Raw genomic sequence first — 27,721 nt, forward strand, 5'->3', positions numbered from 1 at the left:
TCCCATACGCCCAGGTCGGTGGACTCATCTATTTGTCATGGATAATTTTGAAGATTGTAGTATCCCAAAAATTCTAATTAGCTGCAGTCACATTCCTGGTGACCATAGATGCCTTACTGCAAAATGCACAAATGCACTTTTCTGCATGCTACCCTTAAGCTTTGTTCAAAATGCTGAAAATTGAATTTCAGCCCTATTATCTTACTGATCCTGCTAGGGTCTTTGCCATTTAGCATTTTCATTTTATATTTGAACTGGCTTTATTATATCAGAATGTGTATCCCAACATTTTGAATTAATGAAAGTACTAATTCCTCTCTGGTTTTTTAAAATTAATTTTCACAATTAAACATTATCATCACATAAGTATAAAAGAATAAACCACACACACAAAAGAAAAGTATTTTCACGCTATATTAAATCCACATTTTGGGATTACTCAGATCCCTCGACTTCCCTTTAATTTTGGAGCTTATTAAAGATAATGAAATTACTGACATGTATAAATTAAGATAATATAAAAGGACCAGGGGAGGGAATGGAGGGAAGTACTAATTCCTCTCTGAATAAGCTGTCTTGCATATCCAACAGTTGTATAGTCACTCCCAAGAAAACAGTAAAACGGGTATCTTCATATATTACTTATTCATTAACATACTTCACTCTCATAGCGAGAAATTTCCCTAGTTACATCGCTTGTGAGCACAGCTGCTTGACTCCCCGCAGGACAAGGGATGAAAGGGTTAACATCTAGTTTTAAATTATTGACGCGCTGTGTGACGTATTTTCAGACAGCAAAGCCTTCTGGGACTTGTAGTTTGTAGCCTTTTCCTGTGTTGAATCGCTGATTGTAAGGTAGTGTGGCTTTTAAATCACAAAATGCGTGACGCTGCTAGGCTTGTTTGTAATAGTTGTTCTTTTAAATGTTAACTTTAATAACTCATGGGAGCTGATGGCGTTGTGGGCCTTGTTTTCAATATTTTGACCTCCTTAAAAGAATCATGATCGTCAAATGGCTATTACGTTTACAGTCGTTCTGCACCTTTGAGCAGCGATGCCTTTAATTCTCTGAACGTTTACTTGCAAGTAAGCTCCGGTGAAATCTGAGACAAGTTACTTCGACGAGCATGCATAGGTTCAGATTGCACAATGCACATTAAAAGCGACATGACTGAAATTCTCTTTCCCCCCCCCCCCCCCTTGCATAATTTGCACAAGCGTGAGAGTTCCGGGACAGGTCACTGCAGATTCCTTGCTTCTCGGTTGGTCTGCTGCTACTACGCTGCCATGATTTAGTGTGTCATCCTAACTCAGATTTACGGTTTATCTCCTCCAGATAAGACATAACCTTTGTTACAGCTTGTGGTTTGTCTGAGTAGAGCGAAGCACCCACAATCTCTTCTATGGGAGCCATGTGCTCATGCTAAGCCATGGTTTGGTCTGCAGACTAGCTCTGTATTAGATGCAAAAGCCCAATTTAAAATGTAGCTATGCTTATCTATAACGCAGGCGAGGAAGTGCGTCTTTTTGCACTCAGAATTTACAGAGCTAGGGAGAAGAAAGCTTCACTCCTGCCTTTGGTATCCTATGCTGCTCTGATGCTTTTGAAAAAGTTTCTGTCTGCATAAGGGCATTTAGTTGGCTAGTTGTGAACATGACCAGTTAATTGGTTTCCCAATCTAAGTATTGTATGCTTATGTATTTTATTTATTTAAAATATTTTCATACTGCCTCTCATTAAAAAACACACACAAGGCAATTTCATAGTAATAAATAATAATATCTTTTCATAATAATACATTTCATTAAAATTACAGTAACATAACTGCTGGTGCATGTCTTCTAGCAGAGGGAAAGTGATTCCACAGGTGTAATGCCACAACCAAGAAGGCTCTACCACTGGTTATTGTAAAGGTATACTTGTGCAGACATGAGGACCTCACTGGCACATCTCTATGCCGTGTTAGCAATTTGCAAATTTAGCGTTGGTGTCAATGTGAAAAGAACAGTTGCAATATGCTTCAGATAAGCAGACATATAGCAGCGGTGGAGAACCTTTGGTCCATGAGGCTATTTTCCCCAAACCACACTGATCTACCCCACTCCTGACATCAGGTGGGAGGCAGGTAAAGTCATGGCCTTCCTTTTGAAGTGTGTCATAATGACATTAGGCGATTGCCAGGTAGGCTTGTGGAAATAAGGATCTGGCCTGCCCTGTTGACAATCGCTGGTGTGTGCACAAGCAAACAAATTTGGCACTAATGAAGCTGTGCTGATGTGAACAGCTAGGAGAGAAAGAACTGGGAGAAACAACCAACAACTTCATTGTTCCCCAAGGTGATAAGATGAACACACCCTAAATCAGCCCTTCTCGACCTTCTGTCCCCAGCTGTTGTTGGACTACAACTCCCATCATCCCTAACTATCAAGACCAGCGGTCAGGGATGATGGGAGTTGTAGTCCAACAACAGCTGGGGAGCCAAGGGTGAGAAAGGCTGCCCTAAATTGTTCTGCCCCAAAGCTGTTCTCTCCCCGCTGCCCACCTTTTATTTATTTAAAGCACCAATAGCCGGTTAACTACATGTATCTGCATGCAATGTGCAGGAAGATTTTTAGTCTTACACATGAACCTTATTGTTGCATGTCATGTGAGGTTTTAACTCTCCTGATTGACCCAACTGGAATCTGTAAGAGGGAAATAGGGTGACTGGCTGTTATAATTTATTATATCATTCCGCATTTTTATCTCAGATTTTATATTAAGCCCAGACACCATGTCTGGTCTCCTTTTGCTGAGAGAGACTGTATAGCTTGGGGACAACAAACCCTAATGGGGTATAGATTACTTGTATCTACACTTTATCTGACTTTTTAGTGGGGAAACAAACATGAAACCAAGGCTTTCAAGATAGTACTTAACCTTGAACACAGAACCTGTAAGGTTTCTCTTTAAACTGCTGATATCAGTGTAAAGAATTCATGCTTCTGTTAACATATCAAGTGGAGGATCTTGCTTATCCGATACACAATTTTTTTCATCTCTTGTTTTCTGCCTAGGGCTAGGTGAAAACAGTATAAAAAGCAGTGTAAGCTGGAGAGAGAAGGTACTGGAAATTGCAGGTCATCTTGCACAGTGGGTACTTGAAACGGACATAGAAGACAAGTGGTTTCAGAATAAATGTGCATGCTGCAACTGTAGTCCTAAGCACACTTACTTGGAAGTAGATTCCCTTGAAATCTAGGAGTTACGTACTTACAAATAGGTGGTAAGCATCAAATTGTAAATTGGATAGAAATTTGCGGGAGTAAGTTCCATGAAAAGGTTCTGAGTCAAATAAAAACACTTCACTGTTGAACAAAATCAGAAAAGAGAAAATTATTTTTCCCTCCCGTTACTGGCATTTTATTTTAATAAAAGCACTGCTGATTTTTTGCTCTGGGATGAAAAAATCATGCATGCTGGGGGAAGTGTGAGAGGAAAATGTTTCTGGTCTCATTAAAAAATGAAAACTCTGGAACACTGACAGAAACACGTTTCGAGTTTAATAGCCTGGATGTTGCTTCTGGGGCCTGATTTTCTGTTTTCCTGAGCTTCCATTATTTATTTTTCCTATTTTGTTCCATACACACAGAGTGGTTTTGGATTCCCTAGCGTTTAACTTCTTCTTCTGCTACTCTTTCATTTCTCTCCTCCACTGTTAGAGCCAAACAAATTCAGCCAAGCCACTAAAACAGATGGGGAAGCCCAGTTTTTGCCCCCCAGGCATCTTGTGGGCATCTTGGTGGTTAATATACCAAATCTGGAGACCCTTTAGTACACCATCTAGCCAAGCTAGTAGATCGGGGCCAAATCAGTCATTTTAAATTATACCCACTTAAAGCATATGCCTGGGTAGACTTTCTGGGACAGAAAGGTTTTTAACAGGTGCCAAAAACAACACAGTGAAGGTGTCTGCCTATTATCAATGGCCAGGGATTTCCAAAGAGTATATGCTTCCACACTCAAAGATCAATTTCTTGCAAGTGCAATGCTATCATTATGCAGCACTTGTAGAAGTGCTAGTTCTATGGATCTATGCAGTTAAGTGGGCACATAAGGGCACCCACATGTTTGAATGTTTCCCCACATTAGATACCTCCTATACCTGGGAACTGTACCTCCCAAAGGTAGCACAAGGATTTTCTTAATATGCCTACTTTGTACGTAGAGGAAGGACATTCAGATATACAATACCCTGGCTGCAATCTGAATGAATATAGTCCCAGGCTGACTGGAATACTTTATGCTGAATATATAGACTGACTCTCTGCCTTCAGTAGCAATAAATAAAATACAGTCAACTTTTTGTGGAATCTTAACTGGCTTGGTTTCCTTATGTTTTATCTGGATTTATAGTTTCATGTGGAAGGAATACTTTCATTCATTTGGCATTAAAATGGGTACTGAATGTTCAAGTTCTGAGAGCCTTGCGCTGGGTTTATAGGGGTTCCTTATTCCCGAACCTAATTCTCCACACTCTTAATTGCCTCTCAGACGGATGCCAACCTCACGGTCCATTTTCTCCTGTTTGTTGCACTAGAGGAATGAGATACACCACCACACAATCACTTACACTTGTTGTTTCCCCCTTGCTGACTCTTAGACCTTGAATTTCTACTGCTAGAGCTTTAATGTTTTTATTCCGCAGAAAACTACCAAACCATGACCCGGATCCTGAAAGTTAGTCATGACTTCCTTCTGTTGCTACCAGTTGCCCTTCCCCTGAAGTTCGTTCATAGACCCACTTACCTGGGAGAAAGCTCCATTAAACATTGTGGGATTTACTTCTAAGTAGACTTGTATAGGATTGTGCTTTTATTAGGACTTTGTCACAATTAAGAAGCTCACAGTGCAGCCAGTGTGGCTTTTTTAGCTGAATATTCTGGAATTTTCAACAGGTGGAAAGGGATTGCCCTGTACAGCTCTGGCACCTGTCTCCAACCAGTCAATTCTCTGCTTTCATTACACTCCAACTGGTTGCTGTTCCTGTCACTCAGCAGATAAACATCTCCCATTCAGACACTGTGAGAGCTTTCTTGAAAGTTCTGTATCTGTCTAAGCAGCAGGAGCCGTGAACTTCCTACACAACTATATAGTCAACACTTCTTATTATATCTTAGGACAGATTGGCTGGATATTTTTGTCAGGTGATCCTTCCTCCACCAGTTTCTCATATATATCAGAGGCACAAATAAACTATCTGAATATCTTATTTTTCAGGTGGCTTTTTTTACTCCACTCGTTTCTCATAAATCTGACCAGCACCGTTTGCTTCTGCCTGAGGTATAAGCCTTGACATTGTTGCTGAATCAAAATGTGGCTAATGAACTGGAAGGTGAGGACCCTTAATCTGTAAAACCTTGCATGCTACTTTCTAAACCAAAGAGCTAAGGAAGAAATAGTTATGCATGTTTTGTGTGGATGGATGACTCTGTCAAAGAACAATCCTCGGTTTAACAGGAACATATACTTGCATCTTCAAATACCTGCATTTTTCTATTATGTGAATTCATTGCTATGCAAGTGTAGTCAGTTAGCAGTTGAGAAACAAGTTAAAAGTCTTATAATTTAATATTTTCAGCAACAGTAAAAATAAAATACAATTATTTACTGCATGCAGTGTTGTTGGGTTTTGTTTGTTTGTTTGCACCCAAGTTCCCTTACTATTATCTTGTTTTTTCAGCTGCTGATAGACTACAGTTTGTCTCAGTGGATGAATAGATGCTTTAGGCTCTCTGGTCTTATGCTCTGTGTCTGTGCCCTTTCCTAGTCCTGCCATTAGATAATATCTGCATTCCTGTGGGTTTGGTGCACGCGAGCCTCTCTTGCCACTTACCAGAAAAGAATTTCACATGTCTTGAACTGTAGCAGATGACAGTTTTAAAAAATGTGTGTATGTGTTGTTGTTGTTTCCATTTTAGGCACTGGAAAATTTCCCACTGCTAATGTACATTTTAGCAGCTAAAACATTAATCCTTTGCTTAGCATTTGCTGGGGCAAAAATGTACCAGAGGAAAAGGCTTGAGGAGAAAATGAAAAAAGAACAGGAGGAGAAGCTGAAAAGGGAAGAGAAAAAAGAAAACTGAAACGTCTTAAGAGGTATGGTCTGACTGGAAAGAATGCTTGCAGTGTTTCTTGTCTGACACCATTCAGCACTATGTGTGTAAAGCAGCCTTCAGTAACCTGGTGCCCTCCAGATATTTCAGACTACAACTCCCATGTGCTCTAGGCAATGCTGGCTGGGACTGGTGGGAGCTGTACATCTACAAAACAAAGAAGTACCTTGAGAGCCATACACTGTGAATCAATCTGGGCCCTGCAGTACTAATCTGAGGCCCTTCCTTAGGTGGTCCCTCCACAAGAGGCTCCGAGGGCAGAGAATGTGCTTTTTCTGTGGTGGCTCCCCATTTGTGGAATGCTCCTCTAGGGAAGCTCATTCGATGCCAGGCAAAGCATTTCTCTATAACCAGGCCTTTGGCTGATTGAACATTCTATGGCCCTTTAAATGCTTTAGTAGGGGGATTACTGGTTTGTTTTAGTTTTATTATGTATTTGGTGTTCTCATTTTGTATTTTTATGTTGTGCCCTGTGATCCACGGGTGAAGGGTGGAGTAAAAATGTAATAAATAATAATAATAAATATAAATATAAAACTTTGCAAAATTACAGTTAAAAGGGAATAAAGCTTTCCTTAAACTGTAAACATTTTTCAAAAGCACACACCTTTGGCCTGCCCTCTCACAAGCTCTTTTGTACAAGATTGTAGCTTACGGGCCACCCACCTATTCTCAGATAATTATTATTATTATTATTATTATTATTATTATTATTATTATTTATACCCCGCCCTCCCCAGCCAGAACCGGGCTCAGGGCGGCTAACACCAATAAAATCACAGTAAAAACATAATAGGGAAAAAACCCCAATTTAAAATACAGGTTAAAATGCAGTTTAAAATAGAGTGGTGCGTGGTATATGCAGGTCTGTTTTGTGGCTGCCCATCTCAAAAAATGGATCGTTAACCCTAGCAGGGGACAAGTTGGCTGAGAAGCAGCTGCAAGTGGGGGGGGGGGGAATACCAAGTAGAGGATGACCTAAACATCTCTCCCCCCCTTGCTGATTCTCCCCTGCAGATCCTCTTGGCACCACTTTGCGGATCCCAATATATGAAGTGGTAGTGGAACATGAAGTTCCATCCTAAGGTGTGTTATGACCTGGTGAATCACACCGTCCTAACAGGAATATAGGAAGCTGCTTTGCATTGAGTCAGACCATTAGTACACCTGTCTCAGTATTGTCTGCATTGACTGACAGTGACTCTCCAGATGTTCCCAGGATTTCCTGGAGTGACCTGGGTGCTAATCAGATGATCTGCCCCTGAGCTGTGGCCCTTCCCACAGATGTCCCGAGGCATCCACATGGGAAGACTGCTGCTGTTTTAAAAAATCAACTACTGCAAATATAACTCTTTCTTTTGTGTGTGCAGCCGTTTGGCAGCTTGCTTGGATTCCTTTCCTGGGAGAGTTGAAGACTTCACTGAAACCGAATGCTGTGCCAGAGAAACTTAATTCCCCAAGAGCAACATACAACAAGTGTGTTGGATTTTTATATTATTATTTTTCTGGTATAAGTAAGAAGAATATCCTGTCAGCTATTTATATAATAAAAGCTCTGTTTGTAAAACTGATTTAGTGTTGCGTATAGAAAATGGTACGTGGCAGGTTGCTATGATAGAAGGGATTGTCTAATGAAATCTTTCCCTGAAAGCAAGAGGAGTTAAATTGCTGACCTTCCGCATTTTCCTCCCACAGGTTCTGATCTAGCTAAAGTTGGGTATGAATCCCATTGAGAACAATTGGACTTGAGTTAGTCCTGTCCGATCCGCTGGTTTTGAAAGGAATTTTGTTTGGAGTACAATAATCAGGAAACTCGAATTTTACATTTGGTTTAAAAGGCATTTCCCTCCCCCACAACATTGTGTTTCAAACTCAGGTTTGAAAACTTAAGTATGAAAATCCAGCTGTCACCTATTTACTTTTAACAACTTCCCTTTGCACTTAGATTTTGCTATGGCTGCAATCCCGTACACCTTACCTGAGACTAAAGTCCATTTAAATTATTGGGTTTCTAAGTAGGTCTGTAAGGCTGCAGTCCTGTGCACGCATGCTTGGAATAAGCCCCATTGGACACAGTGAAACTTACTTCTGAGCAAACTTTCTGCAGGACAGTTAAGTATTTGTGGAACTGCTGTTGCCATCTGTGGAACTTTAAAGTGTTTAACTGAAGCTGTTCTCCAGGTTTTCTTTATAAATTGTAAGGTTTGCTAAAAGAGTTTTTTTGGGTTTTTTAGGTTGCTTGAGTAATTACAATTAAATTGATGTCTGTACTAGATAGTGGATTTAAATACGATGTATCAGGAATGGGTTTTATTCCATTTTTTTAAAAGTAAGAAACCCACTGATTTATTATTATTATTATCACGGTTCAGAGCCAGGTTTGCTACAACCCAGTGTCAAAGTCTAGAGAAAGTTCCATGCTGTAGCAAAAAGTTACTTTCATGAAAATGGGAAAACTTTGATGAACCTATTTATAATTCTGCTTAGTAAACTGCAGGCAAGGTGTAAAAACTGAGAAGTTTGAGCAACTGATAGGGAAAAATCTGCGTTTTACCAGCTCTGCCATTGCTGTGCCTGTCTTCAACTGGCCAGAAGGCACTGTCTCCCTGTCACTATAAGCGGGAAAAGGGATCCCTGCTACCCAATTTATTTTGTTTTGGTAACAGGTTGGAGAGGCCTCACTCTTTTTGAAAAACAAAAACAAACAAACAAAAAGCCGAAACCCTTAAGAAATGGCAATAGAAGTTACAGGAATATCATTTTTAGTACATAAATAGTGCGAGGCCTATATCTATCTATCTATCTATCTATCTATCTATCTATCTATCTATGTATCTATCTATGCTGCCATCCTGTGGAAATATGGTGAACTGCTATAACCGGCAAGACTGGATAGCATGATTCATGCTAAACAGAGACAAGTATGATTAGTTACAAATGCAGCCCTATAAATGCTTGGCAGCAAACGTCATTGAGCTCAGGCAGGCGTACTTCTAAGTTAGCCCTGATTGCAGAAGAGCTGTGTGCCCCTTCCACTCTATCTGCCTATCTGCTGCTGCCCCCAAGAGAATTTCAAATGCCTATTTTTGTCTAGTCCAGCCACCTAAGGCCTGCCAAAGCCCATCAGAAATTCAAATAAAGATGAATTTCTGTCTACATCACTATGCTTGTATTGCTTTTCTCCTTGGATTAAGAAACACACGGTAGCGTCTCTCTGCAGCATTGTAGCCAGTCAGCCGTGCTGCAGCCATGACCAATCACAGGATTTTATTTTTATTTTGAGGGGTGCAAAATAAACGCACATGCATTCACACACATATAACGATGTGAACATGTCTACTATTTCTGGTACATATTTATTTGTTTCATACTATTTATATACTGCTTGACTGTTAGAAACCAAACACTCAGAATCTTGACATCAAGAACAAGGGAAACTCCAAGTGCATTTCAGTAATCCAATCTCTAACTCCCCAATATATGCCATAAACTTGATGGTCTCCCCAAAGGGGCTGGCCATTGAATGGGAAATAGCATCTTTCCTCATCCAGCTCCTAGCTGATGATACACAGGCTGCACTTTCAAAATATTGATATGGTTCCTGGATTAAATTTTTTTGGGACAGCTCCTTATTATAATCCATTTCTATCTCATCTAGGTAGATTTCTATTTTTATTCAAAATCATGCAAACTATTTGGGAATGAGTATTTTAGAAAGGAACCTGAGAAACGGGTGTCTGGCGTTGGATGAAACTGTGACAATTGGCTGTAGGTGGTTTTCAGATGAAACCATCACTAATTCAACAAGAAGAATGGCGATTTCACCAGCTTGTTCAAGTGCAATATGCTCTGCTGGTAGAACATCATAGATATTACTTGGCATGATTCTGTTATTAGAAATACAAAACTATAAAGCATTTCCCAAAATCTCGGAAAGTATTTCATGTGCATTATCTTAGCAATCATTACAGCACCTTGTAGATTGGTCCTGCAATGTCTCCCAACATTATACTTACAGTCTGAGATTGAGAGATTGGTAAACGGAGTGGTCCCAAACCCCAACAAACCACCTTGAAGGTGCTGTAGCAATCAGCCTCTGTATCAGGATGTTAATAATGTTTGGTGCTTTGTTATGTTTTATATATTCTGTAAGCCTCCCGGAGTGGCTGGGGAAACCCAGCCAGATGGGCAGGGTATAAATAATAAAATTACTATTATCATCATCATATTATTGGGGCTGTCTCAGGATCTAGTGCAGGGGTCAGCAACCTTTTTCAGCCATGGGCTGGTCCACTGTCCCTCAGACCATGTGGGGGGCCGGACTATATTTTTTGGGGGGAAATGAACGAATTCCTATACCCCACAAATAACCCAGAGGTGCATTTTAAATAAAGGACACATTCTACTCAGGTAAAAACACGCTGATTCCCGGACTCTCCATGGGCCGGATTGAGAAGGCGATTGGGCCACATCTGGCCCATGGGCCTTAGGTTGCCTACCCCTGATCTAGTGGATCCTAGGCTGTTTCAGCCGCTCACCACCCCTGGAGTGCCCCACCTAGGGGATTTCTTTGGGGTAAAGCCTGTGGGAATTCTTCTAGTGCCACTTCTGCCCACCTGCATGTTTGGCAGATGGAACAGGGGACTGACTCCACGTTACAAGTATGATTGTGGTCTCGCTCTGTGGGTGAAGGCCAGTTTCACTCTCTCTGCCCGCTGCAGTTCAGCTAATCTTATTCACTACCTTTACCTAATCTTATTCACTACCTTTTCTCTCTCTTGAGTTTCTGCAGATACGCCCTCCTATTCATACCTAGATTGAATGAAATCTCTCTATTCGAATGACACTTGTAAACCCAGCACCATATTGCTTAAAGTCGCCTTAAAACTCTTGCTTTTATTCACCATTGCTACTGTCGATTTAGAATTATAACTCAGAAGGAGAATCGATGTGCACATTTAGCAAATCAGCTGGCCAATTTTCAATCATTTTAAAAAAGATGGATGGACAAAAGTTTAAGTAAACTTATCCAACTAGTAGTTTTCCCATCTGCGCACTTTGTTTACTGCTATCTTCCACTTGTTTGGGCTCATCTTCTCGATTCCTTTCCCAAGCAGATCACTGAAGAGGATGCATTGGTACGAATAGGTCTTCTCCAAAGTCATCAGGGAGAACTCCTTTCTGTTATTGATAATAAACCATTTCAAAGAGGACCAGGCGGCATCCATCGGGTGGAGGTGGTTGTAGGGGAAAGGCACTGAGAGAAGTTCATGGCCTGTGGCCTTGGCCACCTCAGGACAGCACTTGATGCTTGAGAAAAAAGGGAGAGGGGTAAACTGCGGTTCGCTTATCTCCACCTCCTGAGTGGACTCATCAATTTTCACTCTTGGCTGTCTTTTTTCTTTGACCACAATGGCACACTTCCCATAGGTTATAGACAGGAAGTCACAGAGTTCCTGAAAGACATCTTCTGGCTTGTCTAAGGGCAAGTCATCCCTTAGAAACACTCTGTATCTCCATGGTACCCACCCTTGACTGTTGCCGGCGTGTACGACTGTCCATACAGGCCAGTTGAGGTCATCTTCATGAGGAACCTTTTCCCCTGTTATTAGACTTTCTGAAAGATCAGTTTCTCCTAAAAAGATGGTGTTGTAGCCTGTAAGTTGCAATGCTCTTAGGGTTTTCAAATATTGCAGGCATTGTTTCCTTGTACTAGCATCGAGAGAAGTCCGGTGGATGATGTGCTTTAAAAGCGGGTTTACAATGCGAAACATCTTGTACCTTCAGGTGAAATTGAAGTACACACAAAGTTCTGATGGTGTCCAGGACAATGATGATCTCACAATGGATTTCATTGCATGTGTTATTCAATAGCATCCTAAAAAAACCACAGCCTGAATGATGCATTCACATTTTAGCTGGGTAAGGCATGGAGAAAAACAATTGTCATGCAATTGAAAAAAAAATAACGAATTATTTTTATTAACAGTGAACAGAATGTTTATTGCATAACTAAAGAGCTGCTTCTTTCATTTTCAAAATTAACCACTGCTGGTTTGACTAGCCACTGCTGTTTCCTTCAATATCTGCCATTGTCTCTTGTCAAAAAAAGATGGCCAAGGGGAAAAGGCACTAAGAAGAATTTGCAGAAAACATCATCAATCACCCACCCACCACACCATTAAATGAGGAATTTTGTGCAAAATTTTTGAAAAGCATCCACATTGGGGCAGTTTCACTCAACACTTCTGGTTTTTCTACAGTAGGGAAAAAAGGGAGGGAAATAAACTGAAAAAACGACCTAAAAATAAAAATGTCACATGAATCCTTGGAAACAACGGCAATGAAATGAACAGTAGCAAAAGTACCACAAATTGCATAGATCTGTGCTACTCAAAGTTGTGGTCCATGGACCTGTGCCAGTCCACATGAGCCATCAGTTGCTGGTCCATGGCGACTCCACCACAGCCCAGGGTGGGATGCTACAGGGGCTGATTATGATACGGGTCTCTGGCACACTGGGAAAAACAATTGTTGGTCCACTATGTCAGATAGTTTGAGAATCTTTCATCTCTGTTTGGATCTTCAGAAACTGAAGGTCCTGATTTGATTTACTTAGCTCTGCCCCATTTGTCTGGCTAGCTGGCTCATTCCTAGCCAAGTTATGTGAGACTTATTACTGAAGTGACTGTATACCTTCCCACAGTAGAAAATGTTTATCAAAATATGGAGCATTCCATAAGCCTGGAAATTAAAAAATGCAGCCTGCTATAGGCAACCAACCCAAGTGTGAGTTGTGCATTTGCTGTTCACTGATCCCTATTGGAAAAGTACCGGGATCAGAGTAATACGAACAATTAAAGTTAAAACAGGTAATGTGAGAAATCAACCCCTTTAATCATTTTTTTTTCCAGCTGAGACATGGATAGATTATTCCAACATTATGGGATTATTTTATGAATGTGATGTGATTGTAAGATTCAGGTGGCACAGGTGCTGAAATTTGCTTCCCATGGCCTCACTGAGACTGGTCTATGTGGAGACACTAATTGGATCACAAAACAGACCTTTGCACATATTAAAAATGTGCATGGGTTGTATGTGTTTAGGCTTTCTCTGTACAGATGCCATCTGCTGCCAGTTGCCTGTACAAAGACTATATTTGTCCACAGAGCCAATCTGGGCAAAGGTTAGGGGTGAGGCAGAGGGCACAGCCCTGCTCCCCTCTCTACAGTCAGCTTATTCACACATCCCACACACCCCGAATGTGTGTAAATGGCTATTGACACAGACGATGCCTCCTGTGACATTTAGCAATCTCGTTAATGTATTGACGTACTGATACTGGTACTGATCTTAATAAGGCCAATGAAGATTCTTGGGTGGCAGAAAGGATTTGCAATGTTTTGTTCATTTATTTTTTGCAAAGGATATGGACTAATAGAGTATTGAAGAGGTGGAAACTGGGAGATACTAGGGTTATGAGTTTTTGGGTGCCAGATCACTATAATCTCTGGACCCAACAAGTGTTACAATTTAATTAAGGCTTGGGGTGCTAAATTGTGTGCCTCATACTTCTAATCCCTGGAAGACTTAAAAGATAATTAAGACAGACTAGTTTTCCCTGAAGTGATAGCCTGAATGATGGGCCATTAAGACAATAAAGGATCAAAGAACATGGTGTGAGATGATAACTGGGAGGAGCCTCTCTCACTCACTGGATAAAGCCAGAGCACAGGGTAGAGAGTTAGGTGTTAGGAGTAATGTGACCTAGAAGTAAAGTGAGAAGTAGGAGACTCGGAGCAATATTTGAGACTAATGTTCTGTTTGAATCCAAGGCTGCGGCTACAGGACACACAAGACCCGTTTTGGCTGTTGATGCTGTGTAGCTGTCCATTGTAGGCTCAGAGTATATATATGTGTAAATAAACCAGGTATCCTAAATATACCACAGCATGGGTCGGCAAACTAAGGCTCGTTAGCTGGATCAGCCCTAATTGCCTTCTGGATCCGGCCCATGAATCACCGCGTGGATTACCAGCAAGAGCGTTCTTTCCCTCTCCTTCCCTCTCACACAGTGATGGCGGCTCCTTCCTCCCTCCTTACTGGCTTCTCCCTGCCCTGCCTAGAGGGGGAAGGGGGCTGGGCTTTGTTGGTGCCAGCATCAGCAGTGCTCGAGCGGCCACCATTTTCAGCAGCCCCTCTCCGGAGCCCTTTCGCACACCGCTTATCGTCCTTCCACTGCCACCAGCCCCTGCCGCTTGCAAGTTACAGGTAAGCAGCCACCGGGGCTTGTGGTGCTCTTGCATCATCTCCCCCCCCCCAATATAGCCCCCCCATCAAGGTCTGAGGGACCAGCCGCCTGCTGAAAATGTTTGCTGACCCCTGTACCACAGTCTCTGATGTGCCAAAAGGAAACATGAACCCTTGGATAAGCCCCTGGAACCTGTGCTGCTCAGAGATTGGGGTGGCATAAAAACACTATGTTCCAAAGGAGGAGGAATTGATTTAGTAATTTGTCTTCTAGGCATTTGATTGCTCCAGAGATCTCTGTTCTGGATAAGGAACTTAGTTCCCACACCTACTTAAAAACAATGCTTTTGAGTAAGTATAAATCATCACAGCGTTTTAAGGCAGATTAGAGTATACATGTCTACTCAACAGTAAGTCCCACTGAGTTCTGGCCCTACCTGGAGATGCTAGGAAATTAACTAGGGACCTTATGTATGCAAAGCAGATGCTCTGCTGGTGAGTTATCCCCACCATCGTACTCCAAATACTCTAGTTGTGCAGAGTGTAAAAGTTATATGCTGGGAGTGGTGGCAAGACACACGTATTTCAGGGATTAGGTGAACTGGATGTACACCTGGCCCTCTTCAAAACAACTAGGCGGATGATGTGCTTTTTGATCCCACACAACTCCCACAAATAAGTATAAACCACAACTACATACCAAAGCGTTTAGGTCCAAGTAGATATTTCATGTGTAGCCTGCCTTTGACTACTAGAAAAAGGCTGTGCTTTTGAATGAAATAATATGAAGGAGATGGTGGTCATATCAAAATTAATATAAAGGCTTTCCCCAGAAGTACTAAGGGAAATCATTGTCATTCAGTTGACAAAGCAAGCACTTCATGATATTTTCCACTGCTTTGATCATGAGAAGGTGAAAGTGTTATTACCCATTTTTCCCTTGAAAAGCATATAGAGCTGAAAGACGAAGTTAGAAGTGTGAGGCTCTTTCCCACTTCCCTTTCAGCTCCATGTGTTTTTTCAAGGCCCAGATTAATTCTACAAGCTCTTACTTTTACCTGATCCCTCGGAAAAACAAAGGGCGTGCATGCACACATTTGCTCTTTTTGTCTCTTGTGGGGAGAGGTGTTTCATCCAGAGGAAGGGTGACAGAAGTGAGCAGAGTGGCAGAGCTCATGGCACTTGCTCAAAAATCCAAATGTGCCCATGGGTCTGAAAAGTTTGGTCACACCTGATCAAGTACCACTTTACTCACCTCCTGACTTCATATCACAGATGTTAATTCCCTCCTCTGCCTTGCCCCCAGCAGTCAATAATAGGAACTGGGAACAGGAGACTAGTCCGTGTTCCGGGTAGTGTTTAGGGCTTGTCCACACTTCCACTTGTGCTGTGCTTCTGAGCGATTTTCCGTTTACCCTGCCATGTTCTCCAGGAAAACCAGCTCTTTACTGCTGAACTAAAGCAAACATCAATCTGCAGAAAGCCCAACTGCTGTCTGGTCCAATTCAGCAGTAAAGAGCGGGTTTTCCCGGTGGAATTCACCAGGACAAGAGGAAGTGTGGACAGGCCCTTGTTTCTGCTTCCAAATTAACATGGGTCTTAGTTTAATCTGATTCTAGGCATTGCTGCGTTCTGTGAGACAGCAGACCTCATGCTAAGGCAAGCTTTTTTTATTTTTTATTTTTTACACATTATCCACATTATACATTAAAAAAATAAATAATCCACGGATCTTAATGCCAAGGGCAAAAAACGAAGGGTGCCGACAGGCCACAGCTAGAAGAACAAATGCCTTCACAATGGCATGATGAATAGTGTGAGGAAGGATATGGTTTTCTTCTTCTGTGAGAGACGTGCCAAAAAGGAATATAAAAGGAGCCGTACAAGTCTGAGCTTGATTTCCCATGCCTCATCTGAAGGTTCAGGGCCTGAGCCGGAAAGCTGTTGTGTCACTCAGGAATAGACATGTCCACTGTGAGCAAGAAGCTCGTATAAGGAGAGGCTCAATTAGTCCCACGCTTCAGTGAGTAACAGAATCACCAGTGGTTAAGAAGAAGCTATCGTGCTGCGTATGAGGTCCGCTTTCATACGATCTTCACCACCGATTTTGCACTTGGAAGCTCAGTTGCTATTGTACAGCTGTCAGTCTTTTGGCACTGCCCTGGAGGGCTGGGCTCAGGTTTGACCTTCTGAGCAACCGCCGCTGGCAGTGTGGTTTTGCAGGAAGGTCTTTTCTCATTTCCCTGAACGTTCTCGCGGTACATATAGTCCATGTAATTTTCCCGCGGCCTGTGTACAATATTGCTGAGCATCATAGAAAACAGGAGGAAGCCAAAAAACCCAACAACAATCAGGATGAACAGAGAAGCAGCAATCTCCTCCTGTTCTTGAACATATGGGTTTGTGTAGTTACAGCACCCTCTTTTGTTCCTTTCTGTGATATAGGTATAAACCAGCTTCTTCATCACATACCTTACTTCAGTTGGGTCGATATTCATTTTATTATCCAACTCAGGCTGCAAAAGGAGAGGGGGGGGGGAATAACATTCAGTCTCATGGCTGACATTAGAACTCAATTACATCAAACAAGCGCAGCAACTATTCGCAGACCATTCTTTCTCAAAGACTTCCTTAATGAGCTGAACTGCAGATACAGTTTTATTTCTGTGGCAACTATAATGAAAATAACATGGATCCCATTCACTTGTCAAACTGCTGCTGCCAGCTGAAAACCACTAGATTACTTCAGTTTGCCTCTGTCCTTTTGTGTCCAGTATCTAACACAGTAATAGATTTATGATAATTATTTGTCTGTGCCCTATGACATCAGAAAGAAAATAAAGCAGAAAATCAATCTGATGCGGTATCTTTGATTCATAAGCAGAAATTCATCTATTTTCTCCAATTCCAGTGTTCCATATTGAAATGTGGTTGAATGAGCTGCTTCCTTCTTTATCCCTTAGCACCCACTTAACCTTCTCTCGCTATTTTTTAATAAAGCAATTTTCCTAACAACCCAAGGTATATTTATTGCTTATCGCCACCTCCTTTTCAGATACAAGGAATATCTCAATCCTCTACTCATCCTTTTATCTAACACCATCAAAATTAATTATGTCATATCCCCATTTGTGCTAAGTGTGGATCCATATGCACTGATAACTCAGAACCAACAGCAGGTTTTCAAACTACAGAAACCTATTTTTATATATATATATATATATATATATATGCTTTCGTAGATTTTCACGGGTACAGGAATGCAGGTTTTGGTGTCCTCGGGTGTCTTCCCGTGTAAAAGTTGGGGTGTCTAGGCGACGTTTCGACGAGGTCTCACTCGTCATCTTCAGGCTGGTGCTTTCGGCTTCTTGTTACTGGAACAGAGCAGGATCTCAGTGTTTGAGTTCCTATAAATACTGTAGAGGGGGTGTGGTGTATAGCCTCCAATGTTCTGGGCAGAGAGGAAGTTCCCAGGCTAGTGTGCCTTTTCTTCTTTTGTTCCTTAATTACTTGAGAGATATCTTGAGTGATTTCTTGAGTGATATCCTGAGTACCACTTAGGTGGGTCATTAGGTGTGGATTAGTTGCTAAAGTCTTTGTGTCTTGACCTCTTGAACTTTGTGAAGAGTTTAGTGGTACTCAGGATATCACTCAAGAAATCACTCAAGATATCTCTCAAGTAATTAAGGAACAAAAGAAGAAAAGGCACACTAGCCTGGGAACTTCCTCTCTGCCCAGAACATTGGAGGCTATACACCACACCCCCTCTACAGTATTTATAGGAACTCAAACACTGAGATCCTGCTCTGTTCCAGTAACAAGAAGCCGAAAGCACCAGCCTGAAGATGACGAGTGAGACCTCGTCGAAACGTCGCCTAGACACCCCAACTTTTACACGGGAAGACACCCGAGGACACCAAAACCTGCATATATATATATATATATATATATATATATATATATATACATACACACACACACACACACACACACACACACACACACACACACATACACACACACATACTTTACACAGATTTAGCATGGAAACAATGTGCAGTTCCCATAAAAGATATTATTATTAAATTGGACTTACAGTAATATCAGCCATGAGTTCCCTTTGGATGACAGCAAGAGCCGTCAAACTCAAGACAAACTGCAGCTCCAGCTAGGCATCTTCCACTGAGCCATATTAACCTATTCCATATAGACAATGCCTTCCTCTCTGGTCTGTAGCAGCTGCTTTATATCATCTGTTCTCCTCAATCCCTCTTGGAGCTGGCTTTTGACTGTGGACAGCAAGGCATTTCCTTCCATGCACCTTTTTTAATTCTTTTTTGTGTGGAATCCTAAGGTGAGCTATCATTGGCCATGTGAAGCTACAGGAACATCCTGGATGATTCAGGCCTGCTATTCCTGGCAACTCACCTTCCTCCTCCTCCTTTTGCATTATTATGCTTTAATGGCACTGTTTACTCTACCACAAGGCTTGTGACTGGTCCACTTGGAATCCCAGCACCCATTAATATTCAAATGGTCCCTGTGAGCCATGTGTCGAAGGAGTGAGATTTCCATTTTAGGGATATTTCACAGTAACAGTCATAGAATTGCAACAGCAGCAGCGGTGGCTGGTGCATGAACATCGGGAGTGTCAGGCAAGGAGGCCGAGAGAAGGAGGAGTCAGAGCCAGTCTCAGGTGGAACTAATTCTAGTTTTGCATCCATCGCTGTTCCTGCTAAGGAAGAGGAAGCCGCTGCCCTGGACTGGCTGTAAGTATGAAGACAGGCAAGTGGAGGCAGGCAGAGTTTGGTTGGGCAGGACCTCGTTTGCCCTAAAGGACCAGCTACCATGGAATGGCAGATATTTTACTTATTTATTTCTTAAAATTTATACACCGCTTGATTGTTTGAGAACATTTTTTTTTAAAGTGGTTTACAGAGAGAACAAAATAACATGACTTGTTTAAAAATTAAGAAACAACTCTTTAAAACATTCAAAAACAATAGCAGCAGCAGCAGCAGCAGCAGCAGCAGCAGCAGCAGCAATGAACTGAAAACAAATTAAAAGGCACAGCAACATTCTACATGGATAGCTCAGTTGGTTGGAGCGTGGTGCTGAGAATGCCAAGGTTGCAGGTTCGATCCCCATAAAGGGTAGATGCACAGTCCTCCTGCACTGCAGGGGGTTGGACTAGATTAGTGTTTCCCAATTTGGTCTCCAGCTGTTTTTGGACTACAACTCCCATTATCCCTAGCTAGCAAGACCAGTGGTCAGGGATGATGGGAATTGTAGTCCAAAAACAGCTGGAGACCAAAGGTTGGGAAACACTGGACTAGATGATCCTCTGAGTCCCTTCCAACTCTATGTCTGGGTAGGCTGGGCATACCCGATATGGGCAATACAGTGGTACCTCGGGTTAAGAACTTAATTTATTCTGGAGGTCCGTATTTAACCTGAAACTGTACTTAACCTGAAGCACCACTTTAGCTAATGGGGCCTCCTGCTGCTGCCGTCCCGCCGCTGCACAATTTCTGTTCTCATCCTGAAGCAAAGTTCTTAATCCGAGGTACTATTTCTGGGTTAGCAGAGTCTGTAACCTGAAGCGTATGTAACCTGAAGCGTATGTAACCCAAGGTACCACTGTACTGTATACATTTCCCCTGTAGCTGTAATAAGCTGTAGCAAGAATAAACCCCTCATCCTGTCAAGAGAATATAAAACTAGAAGCTGCCTCACTCCAGACCTTCTCCTGCCATAAATCTTCTACTCATCCATAGCATTGCACCAGTGGTAGTGAAGACTTGCCACAACGGTGTACACTTGCCGGGGAAGGTGGAAGAGAGATATAGACCTGGAGAAGAGAGAGTTGGAAGATTTGGAGGGCAGGACAGAGCGAGTTCATCAGAGATTGCCGAGTTGGTGGTTAGAAAGGAGGGTAGAATGGGGCTGGGCGTTAGGACTGTGGAAGGAGAAGTGGGGTTTGGGGTTACAACGGGGAAGGGGTGGGGTTGGGGCCAGGATGATGTAAGGAAGTGAGAGAGAGAGAGAGAGAACAGAGTGAATACATGCAGAAGGCATTTCTCACACAATCCATTGATTTGTGTACGTTGTTATGTACAAAGATACCGCACAAATTTGTCAGCCAAAAAGTTGGGTCCAGGCATTCAGTTGCAGAATAAATAAAAGAACATTGAAAAGCATAGCATCGCAAATGAGATACTATTTTAGTAAAAAATAGTATCCACGTCTTACTATTTTAGTAACACTTACCTAGACTTAGATGAACTGTTGTAAGGATGGAGATAATTGTCTTATCTTTTGTCAGGAATCAATTATGTATTGTGGTGCAAATCCTTTCAATGCTTTCTCTTGCTGAAAAGTAGAATACAGTTTGTGAAAATCAGGAATGCTCTCAAATGTGCAACAAACAGCCACAGGATTTTAATTCTTGTTCTGTTGAACGATCCCAATCCCATTCAGCATAATTAAGACGGAGGAGCCACAATTCCTTCTCCAAGCTGCCTTATCACGTGGAGATCTTGAATATTACACCAGCGTAACAAGAGTGGTGCCAATCCCACATGCTTCTCACAATATTCCTGAGCATTTTAGTCAGATTGCTAGGCCACACAGACTCTGTGGTAACTAAAGCTAGATTCTCCGGCGAGACATCAAAACTGAATTCACCATCATTACAATAACCAGGAAGTCTGTTGTGCTGGTGGAAAGAGGGGGAATGGAACTGAATTTTCTGCATAGAGCTTGTAAGAGCATGTTTTAGTTGCAAATAATTGCTTACAGCCAGACAGGCATAATTACATTTCAGTTACCTAGAGTGTTGTTCCCCACCACTACCCTCCAACTTACCTTCTTCTGCCCTGACTCTGAAGCATTATCTTGAAGCCATGTCAATATAAGCAAAAGAGCAAGGAGAGATGCTTCCTTCCCTCACTCTGAGTTCCTCTATATAGGAAGGAACAGCAGCACCGCCTGCTGTGGGACGTGTGAACACTTGGTGCCCCTGAGGTGGAAACTTGGTCCTTTGGATTCCAACTCAATGTTTCAAACCGAAATGTTTCAAAGCTTCTGACAGTGGGAGGCAAGGGGATGAATTTGGGTGTGAGGCATTTTAGCCCTTCTCTAGGAACAGAGGAACTGCCTTAGAGCAAGCCAGACCATTGGGTCCATCTAGCTCAGTAGACTGGTGGACAATGGCTCTCCAGTTTTTCTGATAGAGTCTTTCCCAGCCCTACTTGCAGATGCTGGGGGTTGAACCCGGGACCTTCTGCAAGCAAGACATGTGCTCTGCCGCTGAGCTACAGGGTCCTCTTCTACAATTCACTCTTTGGGGGTTTTTTTAGCCTGCTCAGTAAAATTATAGCAGGTGATGGTGAGGCGATACAATCTGTTATAAAAACTGGAGAACTATTTGTTTGGTTTTTTTAAAAAAATAATATATGTACACTGCTTTTAAACATTAAAAAAAAATTCTTCTCAAAGTGGTTCACACTATATAGAACAACCAGCAAAAGACCAACATAAATCCAGCATAATAATGTTGAGCAAGTTGTGTTGATTACTAGTGGACCAGCACCTAGTCTGGGCTTGTCAGCTCCTTTTAAGTTGTGTTCACCTTTAAAGCATATAATGCATCTTCACAGAGCTTCCATTGCCAGGAACCCCTAACAAACTACAATGCCCAGAATTCTTTGAAAGGAGAAAATGTGTTTTGAATGTGCACAGCCTTGCATTCCCTTTAGAAGACTCCACCCTGGTATTGTTTACTGCTTGTTTACAGCAGCTCATTGGGCTGCACACTCAAACGGCTTAGCAGCTCTCCACATATGCAGTGCATAATAATAATAATAATAATAATAATAATAATAATAATAATAATGATAATAATTTATTTATACCCCATCCATTTGGCTGGGTTTCCCCAGCCACTCTGAGTGGCTCACAATCGTATTAAAAACACGACAAAACATCAAACCTTAAAAACTTCCCTAAACAGGCATGCAAGGGGGTGGGAGAAAGTCAAGAGTGAGGCTCTAGCATGCAAAACTGCAGGGGAGGAAAAGAAAGTTTGGGGGAATAGAAGGAAAGAGAGGGTACACCAGCCATGTGTGAGGGAAGGAAGAGAAATAAATAAGTTATCTATGTGGGTTTTTGTTTGTTTGTTTGTAAGTTGCTTTGGGTTGCCTTGGGCAAGATAAAGCAACTTACACATTTAATTTTTTTTTTTTTTAAAAGAATTGAATAAAGAGGAGGAGGTAGAAGGGATGAATGGGCTGAGGGAAAGAAATGGTGAATCCCACTGTGCTGGGCCTGCTGGGCTTCCTGACCCCTCTGCTTCTCTCCCTCTCCCTCTCCTCCCCCAGTGGATGCTGGCCCATTAGAGTGAATGGGGCACTGCCACACCAATCTGAGACTACCCTTAGCCATCTCCCACCTGCTGATCTTCTTACTTATGACTAGCCAAGGGGCTCCTTTGCCTGTCAACGTCCTCCTCCGTAGCCTCAGCGTTGTCCTTGTAGAACTCAGCAGGGTAATAAAACTAGAACCAGTTGGCTCTGCCTGTTATTGGCTTTGGTTCCGCCTCCTGTCAATTTCCCTGCCTCCCAACCTACCAGTCCTAATGGGCATCAGCCACCACTGTGCTCATGCGCGTCCAACTTTCTTATCACTTAAGGAGCTTGGTGTGCGGGGTGGAAAGGCCAGAGAGAATTTTCATGGAAATTAGAAAGTGAGAAAATTTTTATAAGTTGCTATTAGCGGTCAATTGGGAATAGAGAGGAAGGACACTGGGGAAGGAAGCTGTCGTAGGGTTGCCATATTTTGAAGAGCAAAAAGCAGGACACATTTGCCGGCTTCTATTTTTAACTATGGATCACTATGATGACTCTCATTTTACATACCCATGAAAAAGAGGACATGTCCTGGAAAAAGAGGGCAGGAAAAAGTGAATATAAAAGAAACGGGGGAGGAATAAAAGCAATTGGCAGTTCGGAGCTGGGAATAGGGTAGATGTTTCTTATCCTGGGGTTCCAAAAAAAAAATGGAGATTTTTTTATTCCCTGCCCCATATGCCTGCCAATATTTATTTTACTCATGTCCTGTTTCCTTTCACACTTAATAAACATTAATGTGTGATTAATACAAAATTTGATAAACGCGCTTACTAAGGAGTAAGCTCCACTGAAGGCGGTGGTACTTACTTCTGAGTAAATGAAGATTGCACTGTTAAGAGTAAAATACCATCTGTTGCTGTAGTGAAGAATTAATTCTTGGTACAGCACATGTACAGAGCCCTGTTTTGACTTGAATTTGTAATCCCTGGGGGCTTTCTTATCATAGCATCAGCTCTAATTGAGAAGCAAACAATACCAGAAAATAAATACTTTTCTTTTGAAACCAACAACTCTTAAGAATAAAGGAAACGAGTGAAGTAACATTTACACAGAACCAATAGAAACTCCAATTATATGTGCTGCAGTGATTTCCAGCATGTTGTGGTGAAGTGATCAACAACTCATGTGTTGGTGGAATTATATTAGTGATGGTGGTTAATTGTGACTATGTCTCTGTGAACAAAATCTGTATTTCACAAAACTGGAGGTATTGCCTCCTAGATTTGGAGAACTAGTTGTGTATTAAGAATTTTCACCAAAATTATCAGAGGATGGGAGAAAAGTACCACTGAATATCAATCTTAAAGATACCGTATTAAACAATATGTTTAATATTGTTGTGAGGGGTGTATTTTTCGTATCTGAACACTTACTGTTTTACCTTATAATAACTAAGTGCAAGCCACACTAAATAGCCACCCAGAATAACTATCTGATCAGGTCTCTGCTTTAATTAGATAAAAGTTAATTACTCAATCCCATCAGGCTTATTCACAACCTTTACTTCATGACTCAAGATACTGGGTGAGCTCATACATGAATGCTTATAACTTTTCCCATTTTTTTTTATCCTACTTGTAGTCTCAAAACATCTGGAGGGCCAAGTTTGAGGAAGCCTGCTATATAGGACTTTAAAAATTAACACCAGCATTTTATAGTGAACTTGGGAGTGAACAGGTAAAGCACTGCAGATGGTATCAAATCAGTGTAGTGCCCATTTCAGGTATTCATATGTTGCTGTTCCCGGCCCTTGCAACTGCATTTTGTACCAATTATGGTTTCCAAAGTGTCTTTAAAGCCTACCGTGTGTGAAGAGCATTGCAGTAATTCAGACTGGAAGTAATTGCTGCACAACTAACTGGCAGGAGGAGGGAGATATCTCCAGGTATGGTGACAGTTGGCCAAGCTGGTAAAACGTGCTCCTGGCCACTTAATAGCAAGGAGCAATACTGAGTCCAAGAGGACCCTCAAGCCACTTGATTCTTCAAGCGGAAGTGAAACTCAGCATAGGACCTGATTGTACACTGTCTCCAAGGTCTACAGAGCCCAACCAAAAGCAGGTTTGGTTCATCTGGATTAAGTGTCAGGTAATTTGCCCATAGCAACTGGTTCCAGACACCTGTTCAGACTTTTCAGCACCTCACCAGGCTCCGTTTATGTAAATGAGAGGTAGAGCTGCATGCTGTTGGCACACTCATAGCATTTCAGTCCCAAAAGTGCATGTACTGTTTTTTCTTATTGCTTCAAGCACAAAATGTTCTACAATGGAAGTTCATGCATTTGCCTCCTGGAAGTCCTCAAGGTACATGCATATATCCACTTGAGCAGTTTTTCATACCATGAAGAGCATTTTGTTTGAACACACTTGGATTAAAAAGAAGCATAAAATCACAGTGCTGCATCTTGTGTGAAAACCTGCAATGCGCTTAGTGCATCTCAAGTCTTTTCTGTGAGGGAAACATCACATGTAACTCAATTTGTTTCAGTGAGAAAACAGTTTTACCTCCTCTCACTTGTTATGTTTTGTCACAAATTTCAACAGAGAGCCAATACCTGTCAGGAATTTAACTTTGATATACCAGAAATATGAGAAAGTGAGTAAGTGCATATAAATGCATATATAATTTCATCAAATTTAAGATCTCTGAGAGGGGGAAAGAAAAAGATAATAAATAAAAGTCATTTCTTTTTCTTCTACCCTCATGAGTATCTTTAAAATCTGAAGCAAGTGCAAAGTCCACTTAAAACAAGGCATATAAAGTACTGTAGTATATAGATTTGATTAATGTACTTACATGTCATGCCTGTCTGTCAGATGTGAAGCATTGTCATCCCTGAAGTAAATTTAATGCAAGTCTTAGGATGACTCTGAGTAGAGAATATAAGAAGAGAGGAGTGACCTCTTTTTCCTTATGACAAGTAAATGTTCAAGGAAGTGGCCGACGTGAGGGAAGTCAAAATCCCAAGCAGACTTACTCATAATAAGGTCTAGTGAATATCTGTGAGGTGGAATCATTGTCAAGATTTTAAACAATTCCCCCCAAAATTGTCATAAGATTGTTGTTGGTTTTTAGGGCTGCAAAACCAGAAACCGTAATAAAACTGAATTATTTGGTCTTGCTTTACAGGTATCAGGCAAATAGGTTCATCAGTGGCATAATATCCAACTTCATTTCCTCCATATGGGAAATGTTCCGGCCCAGTGCAGAACTGTAGCTGTAGATTATTGCTTAACATGGGAATTCATCACAAGGAAAATATTAGATGATTGAGCCATAGCTTTCTGCGGTAGATGTTTCTATCTCCCTCATGTAAACAAGTACTTTCATGATTCTTACTTTTACCTCAGGGCAAAAGAGTCACCGAAAAGGAAGAAAGGGGCATTGTTATACTACTTTAAGATTAAGTAACTCCATGATGCTGCTTCCTGTTACTAGCTTTTCCTGCTTCTCGCACTGGGCATGGATTTAATTTCCACATCCCTCAAGTGTCATATCAATGCACATTACACCACTTTGTTTATACACCCATTTCATTACTAACTCACAGCACAGTTTACAACATTTATTAAAACTAGACCTATTTCCCACAGGACCTGAACAGATTTCTGCTCCCTGAGCTACAAAGCTTTCTATGTTTACAAAGGACCAAACTGCAAGTTATATTAAAAGAGCTTTTAACTGACGTGCTTAGAAAAAGCAGCTGTGTGTATGCATATGTGTGTGTGTCAGTTGTGATCACTGATTCTAGAGTGCATGAGAGGGATGTGGGTGATGTTGTGGTCTAAACCTCTGAGCTTCTTGGGCTTGCGGATCTATGATCAGCGATTTGAATCCCTGTGACGGAGTGAGCTCCCATTGCTCTGTCCCAGCTCCTGGCAACCTAGCAGTTCAAAAGCACCCCAGTGCAAGTAGATGAATAGGTACCGCCTCAGCGGGAAGGTAAACGGCATTTCCGTGCACTCCGGTTTCTGTCACGGTGTCCCGTTGCGCCAGAAGCAGGTTAGTCATGCTGGCCACATGACCCAGAAAGCCGTCTGTGGACAAACGTCGGCTCCCTTGGTGTTAAAGCGAGATGAGTGCCGCAACCCCAGTCGCCTTTGACTGGACTTAACCGTCCAGCAGTCCTTTACCTTTTTACCTTTTACCTGTTCCCTACTCCCTTTGCACCATTTCCCCACAAAAAATATCCCCTGGGAGCTGTGCTCTCTGAAGGTGCTATTTGCAGCCCAACCCTCTCCATGAAAGGTTGCTGTTTCTCCATGTTAAACCATTGCTACATACATTTTCTGCCTCATTGTAGTTCCATGAAGAGTCAGGAACTGCTGGCTTATTAAGGTCTCCATAACACACTAGGATAAGGTATGAATAAGGTATCTATCTCTATATCTTATCTACTTATTTCATAATACTTCACTTCTATGCAGTTCTCAGAACTGTTTGCTTGTTCATCTAGCTTCATGTTGATCTACATTTGTGTAGTTGGTTGGTAGGTGAGGCCTTGGTGGTGGTGCACCCATGGGGGCTGCCTGGTTGTTGTTGATCTGACAGGCCATCTCAGAGGTGGTTCCCCATTTGTGGAATGCTCTTACTGGTGAGGTATGTCTTTCTCCATTCCTCTTTGTCCCCATTCCTCTTTGTCCAGTCATTTGGTAGTTGAAATATACTGTTTGTGGCAACCCTGAAATCATTGACTGAGAGAATGAAATTGTTTTTAACAGTTTTAACGATTTTATAAAATGATATTTCTATTAATATACTTGCCACCCTGGATTGCTTTGGGATGAAAAACAGGGTATAAAGCAAACAAATAACAATAATAAATAGCTTCTATACATTTCTACAGTGGAATGGACAGGCTTAGTTTGACTGAAAGTGCTATTCAGGTGAGATGCATCATAT

The 27,721-nt window shown here is 41.7% G+C and overlaps 3 protein-coding genes across 8 annotated transcripts in view; 2 read left to right on the forward strand and 1 right to left on the reverse strand.

Moving 5' to 3' along the window:
• Window positions 1–808: 808 nt before the first annotated feature.
• Window positions 809–7,727, forward strand: SMIM11 (small integral membrane protein 11). Of its 6 annotated transcripts, XM_081859930.1 has the most exons (5): window positions 817–855; window positions 3,058–3,266; window positions 5,261–5,375; window positions 5,962–6,139; window positions 7,527–7,727. In XM_081859930.1, the coding sequence occupies exons 3-4, from the start codon at window positions 5,355–5,357 to the stop codon at window positions 6,124–6,126; spliced, it is 186 nt and encodes a 61-aa protein (XP_081716056.1). In that variant the 5' UTR covers window positions 817–855; window positions 3,058–3,266; window positions 5,261–5,354; the 3' UTR covers window positions 6,127–6,139; window positions 7,527–7,727. The 6 variants fall into 6 exon arrangements, with proteins under 6 accessions (XP_081716057.1, XP_081716056.1, XP_081716061.1 ...); XM_081859931.1 differs by lacking the exon at window positions 3,058–3,266 and having other exon boundaries at window positions 809–855; XM_081859935.1 differs by lacking the exons at window positions 817–855; window positions 3,058–3,266 and adding an exon at window positions 1,064–1,086.
• Window positions 7,531–27,721, forward strand: part of CLIC6 (chloride intracellular channel 6) — a 133,424-nt gene continuing 113,233 nt past the window's right edge. Inside the window, exon 1 of the mRNA XM_081859882.1 lies at window positions 7,531–7,632. Coding sequence (XP_081716008.1) covers window positions 7,587–7,632 — 46 coding nt within the window. The 5' untranslated portion in view covers window positions 7,531–7,586. The remainder of the gene's footprint in view (window positions 7,633–27,721) is intronic.
• Window positions 11,032–11,990, reverse strand: LOC309340836 (protein FAM243B). Its single transcript, XM_081859923.1, has one exon. It carries the CDS (start codon window positions 11,928–11,930, stop codon window positions 11,190–11,192), a length of 741 nt encoding a protein of 246 aa, XP_081716049.1. The 5' UTR covers window positions 11,931–11,990; the 3' UTR covers window positions 11,032–11,189.

This window comes from Podarcis erhardii (assembly GCF_964252035.2).
Source record: "Podarcis erhardii genome assembly, chromosome: 4".
In the NCBI taxonomy this organism is placed as follows: Eukaryota; Metazoa; Chordata; class Lepidosauria; order Squamata; family Lacertidae; genus Podarcis; species Podarcis erhardii.